The sequence below is a fragment of the Hippoglossus stenolepis genome, chromosome 4 (genome assembly GCF_022539355.2).
Source record: "Hippoglossus stenolepis isolate QCI-W04-F060 chromosome 4, HSTE1.2, whole genome shotgun sequence".
In the NCBI taxonomy this organism is placed as follows: Eukaryota; Metazoa; Chordata; class Actinopteri; order Pleuronectiformes; family Pleuronectidae; genus Hippoglossus; species Hippoglossus stenolepis.
Genome location: NC_061486.1, coordinates 595,892 through 604,157, shown reverse-complemented (window position 1 = coordinate 604,157; position 8,266 = coordinate 595,892). Strand labels below are relative to the sequence as shown.

Genomic DNA, 8,266 nt, shown 5'->3' with positions numbered 1-8,266 from the left:
GTTTTTCTAATTGGACAGTGTTTCAGGGAGCGAGCACGAAAGGTCCTGATTATGTTTGTCTCAATCCCAGTGAATGCACCTCCTCCATGTCAGCAGATGGGACATGGACCAAACTAAAAAAACAAGTAGACGTTAAACCTGTGTGAAATCCGGGGGTCGGAGATCCCTTGATTAAAACTTGAGACCCCCTGGAAGTTAAGAAACTGAATTTCAATAAAATGTGTTGTGACGTCACTCGTTCAGGTGAGATGGATGACGTCAGGAGTGGTCCCCCACCAGCGCAGTGAGACAAGAATGTGTGTGTGTGTAGTAGGACTCTTCCTGGTTCACCGCTGTTGTGAGTCTGTTGTGTGTCTGTTGTGAGTCTGTTGCTTCTCTCGGATCAAACTAACCCATGATGCTGTTAACCCTCCCGCTGGACGTGTAACCTGTTAGTTAGTGTGTTAACCAGCGGACGCTCGGTGCGGAGTTAGCCGGCTGCTAGCTGCAGGAGTCTGTGGTTAACAGGTAAGACTCGTCTCTGTGGTGGTTAGTTAACTTGTTAACTTAGTTAGTTTAACCCACTGTTACTTTGACTGCGGTTGTTTCATCTGTTGGTTTGTGTTTGTTAGTTTATTTAAACTTCGGAATCATCTACTTCTCTAAGTAGCTTCCTGTTAGCCTGTAGCCTGCTAGCAGCGCAGGGTACTACCGGACTCCGTTAACATGTGACTGAACTGAAAGTTTCGTAGCTCGCAGGTAAACCGATACTATACCGTAAACAACACGCGTTATTTTTTACACAATTTCCAGAGAAGTGGAGTCGTTCGGCTGAAAGTTGATTCAAAACCAAACCGTTTTTAATCTCATGTAAACTTAGTAAAAGTTAGTAGTTGTGTTGGGGCCACAGTGAAGTTAGTTTCGTGTTGGATATGTATGTAAAGACCATCAATCACTTCCTGTTTGAATAAAAACACCTGGATTAATATGTCATGTGACCCACTGTGGGCGTGTCCTCTGTTGTTGACAGGTAGTGATTGACAGATCCTGAATTAAACCAGTGAGATCCTGAGTGAAATATCCAACATCAAACTGACTTCAAACTGTCAGTGTTTGACTGTTCATGAAGGAACAGAGTGACGTGTGAACACTGAACTGTGGTTTAAAGCTGAGTTCAGATCAGATAGTAAACTACTAACTCCAACCAGCTCCCTGTGGGTGGTCCTCCTCCAATCATCACTCATACGTTCATTTCACTGGGACCTTTGACCTCTGAAACCTAATCAGTTAATCTGTTAGTCTAAATGAACGTTTGTACCAAATAAGAAGAAATTCAACCTAATTCAAACCTAAAAACTAAATGTGTTCAGCCACAGATAATATAAAAGTATATTTGATCACGTACTTTACATTATACAGCTTTAATGAAAAATGTGTATTACAAATATAATGTACATAATACGAAGTTTTATTACCACAATAATGTCATATATAAGTATATTTTATGAACTTGAGAAAACCATAAAGCATATTGTCTGATTTAATAATGTTAACCAATACATATTTAAATTACATCTAAACCTGAATCCAGCAGGAGGCGTTCACGTGTCATCTTACCTAGTTTAAAATCATGACCTCAGTTTACACCTGGTTATGTCTGATGTCACATTCATGTTGAGGTGTAAAAAGTCTGTGTGATTATACAAAAGAAGATAACAGATTTCCTCGTGTGGTTCAGTTGTCTGTGTTCAGAAGAATAGAGAATACATGTATCTTAGTTAGCGTGCACAGTGTTGGATGTTCCTCACGTGTGTCTGTCTGTGATTGGTCAGGTATGTGGGCGTCTTGCTGTAATTGGCTGTGTATGGACTCAGCTGATGTAGAACAGTCGGGTGAAGATGAACGTCGGCATCAGTCCTACACCAACTCTGCCTTCAACTCTCAGCCGTCTCCCCCCCCACCTGAACACATCTGTAAGGCCTGCGGGGGGACCTTTGACACACCTACCAAGAAGGTAACTCCGCCCACCTGATCTCCATCTGGACACATGTGCTGGGGGTCAGGGGTCAGACGTACAGACTGTTTGTGAGGTGCCAGGGAGATTTTAGTGTGAAGATGAATCAGCTGATGAGGGAGGAGCTGAAAGATAACTGCAGTACTGAGAGTGACCACCAGGACAAACTGACAAACAACACAAAGCCTATATCATTCACCTCTCTCTCCCTCTCTCTCTCTCTCTCTCTCTCTCTCTCTCTCTCTCTCTCTCTCTCTCTCTCTCCTTCTCTCTCTCTCTCTCTCTCTGTCCCCTCCTTCTCTGTCTCTCTCTCCCTCTCTCTCCTGCTCTCTCTCTCTCTCTCTCTCTCTCTCTCTCTGTCTCTGTCTCTCTCTCTCTCTCTCTCTGTCTCTCTCTCTCTCTGTCTCTCTCTCTCTCTCTCTCTCTGTCTCTCTCTCTCTCTCTCTCTCTCTCTGTCTCTCTCTCTCTGTCTCTCTCTCTCTCTCTCTCTCTTCTCTCTCTCTCTCTCTCTCTCTCTCTGTTCTCTCTCTCTCTGTCTCTCTCTCTCTCTCTCTGTCTCTCTCTCTCTCTCTCTCTCTCTCTCTCTCTCTCTCTCTCTCTCTCTCTCTCTCTCTCTCTCTCTCTCTCTCTCTCTCTCTGTCTCTCTCTCTCTCTCTCTCTCTGTCTCTCTCTCTCTCTGCTCTCTCTCTCTCTCTCTCTCTCTCTCTGTCCTCTCTCTCTCTCTTCTTCTCTCTCTCTCTTTCCCTCTCTCTCTCTCTCTCTCTCAGCATGTGTGTGTGGACTGTAAGAAGAACTACTGCAGCCGTTGCTCCGCCCAGCTTGAGCCGCGGCCCCGCCTCTGTCACACCTGTCAGCGTTTCTATGGCAACCTGCTGGAGCGGGCGGAGCTTATGAAGCTCAAGGTGAAGGAGCTCAGAGACTATCTGCACCTGCATGAGGTGTCAACACACCTGTGCAGAGAGAAGGTGAGGACACACACACACAAAACCCAACACAATACACACATACAGTCACTCACACACAGTCATACCTGTTTCCTGTTCGGCAGGAGGAGCTGGTAGAACTGGTCCTGAGTCAGCATTCGTCACCTTCCAGCGAACAGGCCCCCGAGACACTGACCCCAGACCCTCCCTCTGTGACGCCTGACCCACCTACACCTACACCTACACCCACCCCCAACCTCACCTCTGATCCTCCACAGCCCGAATCCCCGTCCCCTCCCACAGAGACCACTGCCTCTGAGCCTGACATTCAGGAAGAAGGCCAGGTAAGACCAGATCCAGGTAGAACCAGACCCAGAGCCAGGTAGAACCAGAGCCAGGTAGAACCAGACCCAGACCCAGAGCCAGGTAGAACCAGACCCAGACCCAGAGCCAGGTAGAACCAGAACCAGAGCCAGGTCGATCAAGAGCCAGGTAGAACCAGAGCCAGGTAGAACCAGACCCAGAGCCAGGTAGAACCAAAGCCAGGTAGATCAAGATCCAGGTAGACCCAGAGCCAGGTAGAACCAGAACCAGAGCCAGGTAGATCAAGATCCAGGTAGATCCAGAGCCAGGTAGACCCAGAGCCAGAACCAGCTAGATCAAGAGCCAGGTAGACCCAGAGCCAGGTAGAGCCAGGTAGAACCAGGACAGGTGTGAATCTTTGTGTTTGGATGTTGTTTTTGACTCTGTCTATTCGTCCGGTTCAGACCTGGGACCCTGAGGAGCCATCAGTTTCAGGCCGTAGGGCTTCTCTGTCCGACCTGAGTTGCGAGGACGACATTGAGGTGCTCAGCGTGCGGCAGCTGAAAGAAATTCTCGCTAGGAACTTTGTGGACTATAAAGGCTGCTGTGAGAAATGGGAGCTGATGGAGCGAGTGAGTCGACTGTACCAGGACCAGCAGAACCTCGGTGAGTTGGACTCAGTTTAACGAAGCTAAATCCTCGTCCCTCAGAGACCAGCTGCAGACATTGAACATCAACATGTTTTGTGTAGGAAGTCAGACATTTGTTGAGAATCTTTCGGAATTGAACCACAAATGAGATGTTTTCTGATCTGAGTCTGAACCATGTGTTTGTTCCATGTTTCCTTTGATCTGTTAGTTCTGGTTTCACGTTGTAATTTAGGGACTAAAGAGTTCAGTCTGACAAACGTACGTCCTGTCGTCATCACCTACGTGGGCGGAGTCTACCTGTACTTGACTGATTGGTTTGTAGACGGCGTCTGACATGGGCATGTTGTCAGGTGGGGGGGTAGTAGTCTTACTGTTTGAATGGAGAACATGAATGAAGCTTCATTTGGTTGCCATGGTAACATAATGATGGTATCACTAGAAGCAGCACCTTCAGGCGCAGTACTCCACAGTACTCCACAGTACTACAGTAACTCCACAGTACTACAGAACTCCACAGTACTACAGTACTCCACACTAGTTCGAATGCACCAACTGAACGTCCTCGTGGTTCAAACATTATATCGTCGGAGGTGAAGACTGCAGCTTCTTCTTCTTCTTCTTCAACTATTTAATTCTGTCTCTACTTCCTGTGATTGGTCCAAAAGTCCAAACTATCCAACAAAGTGTTTTCACTCTGGAACCGAACCATGGTTCAGTTTGATCCAGACCCAGAACACCTCTTCTGGTCTGAGGAACCTTTCACACCTGATGTTCAGCTTCAGACTGAACTGAAGAGTCTGAAGCTCTGAAACAAACAAGGTGTGAAAGAGTCATCAGTGATTCATTTCATTCAACCCATTTTTTGTGTCAGATCCAGAATAAAGAAACTCTGAGACACTTTCAGATGATTAATTTCTGTCAGTTTTAAACATTAAAGTACAAACTGTTTGTTTTGTGTCTTTCAGTTGCCAGTGCAGTGAGCGCCTCAGGTCAGTCTTCTGTTTCCTCTAAACAAACATGTGACGGACAGACAAGGTCATCGTTAACACTCAACACAATGAGCCTCTCATTATTTCACTTTAAATTTCTATTTAAAAATTTATTATAACTCTTGAACTCGTCTGATAATGAATACAAAATTGTATCCAGAGTTTTAATCAACGTCACCATGTGATTTTCTGATCATTTACAAACCAAGGATTAATCAATGAATCTAAGTTTATTGGCACCTCCCTGTGTTTTCTACATCTGTTATATATTTATTGAATTATTTTATTGATCATGTGACGAAGATATGGTCCCTCACAGTGCTGCATACTCGTCCCTGTGCCTCCCTCTAGAGTCCGGCGGCGGTTCTGCAAGTCCGGAGGATAACCTCTGTAAGATCTGTATGGACTGTCCCATCGACTGCGTCCTGCTGGAGTGTGGTCACATGATCACCTGCACCAAGTGCGGCAAGAGGATGAGCGAGTGTCCTATCTGCCGCCAATATGTTGTCCGAGCCGTCCACGTCTTCAGGTCCTGAACACACCGACCTGGAACTGAACCAGGTAAACACTGTGTGTGTGTGTGTGTGTGTGTGTGTGTGCACAAGCGTGCATGTATATATATATATAAATAAATATTGTGATCTGTGTTTCTATCTCCTCAGGACCAAGTGTTGTTCATCAACAATCAAGTCTTCTTAAAGGGACCTCTACATAACCAGAGTGCTTTCATTTTGCTAACTCTATTTTTCTAGTGTAAATATGATAAAGATTGCAAGAAGTGACCTCATCTGACCTTTTTCACTCAAACAGTGACTCTGAGCATTACATGGGCCACAAACACACACACACACACTGTGTTCTCATTACAACCTTTCATTTTTTACAGTGTCCAGTGAATGGACACTGTAAAAAGTAACTTGGTGAAGTGAAACAGCCGCTATAAAACAGCAGTGGTGAGCCATCTTTGAGAACATCACTGATTCCACAGCTCGTACTTCCTGTTTTAATCACATGTTTCATCTGTAGCCTCGTGACATTGACAGTGCTGTCATGGTCCAGAGACCCCAGACTGATATTCCTTCACTTCAGCCTCATCTGAATTTAGTGAGTTATATTTTGTATCTCACTAGTGGATTTAAAAAAATCTGACTAGTGGATGTGTTCTCACATCCAAAGAACACATTCATGAAGCTACCTTCAGGATATCAGCAGGGTAATGATGTCACAGGAAGTTGAACATGCTGCTGTTTTCTCTTCACATCCTTGATGTCACAAACTGAAAAAAGAAAAGTAAAACTTAAAAAATGTTTTAGTCGCGAAACCACAACTAAGAAATGTTGTATTTAAAGGAGACACATTCTGTTCACATTCAGGTAAAACATTTTCAACAAGTGGTGGTAAAGTTTGTTCATTAGGATAAACCCTTGAGATGCATTTTCTCGTCTTCGAGGGGTGTTGTTACTGTAAAATGTTTTCATGCTCTAATGTTAAGAAAACGCACGACTCTCCTCAGACTGTCCATCGCTGCAGCTCCTCTTTTCAGCTTCTGTCTCAAACACTTGGTTTTAGCTCCTGTCTCTTTAAGACACCCCCGATAAAGCCCAGTCTGCTCTAATTGGTCAGCTGCTCCTCTCTGTTGTGATTGGTCAACAGCTTCCTGTGCGTGTAGGAAATGTCGACTCACTTAACCTGGCTTTGTCAGACTAGTCCAGGAGAGGAGCTACCTTTACACCAGACTTTGGACTTTTTTACTTTGCACAACTTTTGCATTCACCATAAAACTTTTTATAGATAACAAGAGGAAAGAAATTTAAAAAACATAATGCGTCTCCTTTAAAACAATTTCACTAACATTAACAAGTTTCTCTGAATCTGTATCAGATTTTACAGAAACAACAGAGGCTCCATGACGCTTCCCTGAGGGACTCCGTATGATAGAGGTTTATGGTTGTATTTTTGCAGCCGGTCTGTTTCTGTTTTCGCTGGTGACCATGAGAACAAAGTTCTGTTCTGTTACTACCACACTTTGCTCAGGCTGTTAAGATTTGAATAAAAAATGGCCTTAAGACGTAAAATGATGTCACCCAGTGGTGGTACTGAATGAACTTCAAACCATGGGCCTGGGGCCTTATGTTCCACTGAGGCCTCGTCCTTTTGGTTTTTATATGTTTTTATGGGATATAATGGTTTTAGGGACCTTGGGAATCTTTGACACGTGCTCTAAATACTGATTCATGTGTGTTTAGTCAAAGTAGTCACATCTGTGATTATTGAACACATGATTTAATAAAGTATTCATATACATTAGAACTGTAGTTATGTTTTTTAGGACAGTGATTTCTGTGGACGTTTCTTTATTCTGACAAACTGGAACAAAGCTGTGAGACAGTGACTCAGCGTTGATGTGGTTGTGTTGAGTTTAATAGCACTTTGTTAAGTTACAGAAAATAATACTGCAGAGCTTAGCTTTGGGCTTTTCCTCTGAATCTGTATCATGTTTAACAAAATAGTCAGAGGCTCCAGAACGTATCCCTGAGGGACTCCATGTGTCAGTAAAAACAGGGATCATGAATTATTCATCTTTACCAGTAGAACACAGAAGTTTGGCAGTGAAGCTCTTTGTCTTTGTGTCTTTTTGCACTAATCTGCTGAAACATTTTTTACCTTTTATCAATTAGCTCGGGTTGAAGAACGATAAAGTGGAGACGTGATGTCCCCTTTTTTCTCAGTGTTTTACTTCCAATCATTAACTTTGAGTTTTGCTGTGAAGGTTTTTCCTTTCTTTTGTGAATTGCTGGCTGGTTTTTCAAAGCCCGGTCTCACTGTGGGATAACACGTTTCATCTGTCAATTCGCCTGTAAGTCGTACAGCAAGGTTCTGATCACTGAATCAATGTGAGACACAAAGTAACACACTTTCTTGATGCACTGGTCAATTTTGATATATGGGCTGTTGTGTTTCTATAACCTTTAAATACACATTTAACTTTTTAATTGACTTCACTGTGTCTTTTTTTGTCTTTAGATCTAAATCGGTTTAGTCACATCCTCTGAGTTGGAAATCTCTTCTTCACTATCTTTTACGTGTCGTTTACATGATTTTCTACTAGTTAACAGAGTGATCAGTTTCCTGAATGAACTTTGTAATAAAACAAAATTTCCTTCAGTTGTGTTTCTGCTCTGTTTTTATTTTTATCAAATGTTGGATAATTTTTTCCACTGAAATTAAACTTGAGCAGTTAAGACAGAAAATATCTTATTCATTAAGTCACAAACCACGACTTAAACTTCAAAATTATCTTCTTTAGCTATTAAAGATAAATATGCATAAAAAATAATACTTTGCTGTGAGTAGTAACCGAGAAGTTGTAGAAAGCAACAGAAAATGGAAATAATAAAGTATTTTAGA

The 8,266-nt window shown here is 43.1% G+C and overlaps 2 protein-coding genes across 2 annotated transcripts in view; both read left to right on the top strand.

Moving 5' to 3' along the window:
* Positions 1 to 8,266, top strand: part of LOC118106630 (collagen alpha-1(I) chain) — a 688,934-nt gene that overhangs the window by 92,554 nt on the left and 588,114 nt on the right.
* On the top strand, positions 249 to 7,851 carry rffl (ring finger and FYVE-like domain containing E3 ubiquitin protein ligase). The gene is made up of 8 exons (XM_035154117.2): positions 249 to 507; positions 1,812 to 1,993; positions 2,761 to 2,958; positions 3,042 to 3,260; positions 3,684 to 3,885; positions 4,835 to 4,858; positions 5,210 to 5,419; positions 5,521 to 7,851. Exons 2-7 carry the CDS (start codon positions 1,814 to 1,816, stop codon positions 5,392 to 5,394), a joined length of 1,008 nt encoding a protein of 335 aa, XP_035010008.1. The 5' UTR covers positions 249 to 507; positions 1,812 to 1,813; the 3' UTR covers positions 5,395 to 5,419; positions 5,521 to 7,851.

Coding starts and splice junctions, on each gene's coding strand:
- rffl (XM_035154117.2), top strand. CDS start 1,814: ATGTGGGCGTCTTGCTGTAATTGGCTGTGTATGGACTCAGCTGATGTA. Junction 1,994..2,760: donor TTGACACACCTACCAAGAAG/GTAACTCCGCCC, acceptor TCTCTCTCTCAG/CATGTGTGTGTGGACTGTAA. Junction 3,886..4,834: donor CCAGGACCAGCAGAACCTCG/GTGAGTTGGACT, acceptor TGTGTCTTTCAG/TTGCCAGTGCAGTGAGCGCC.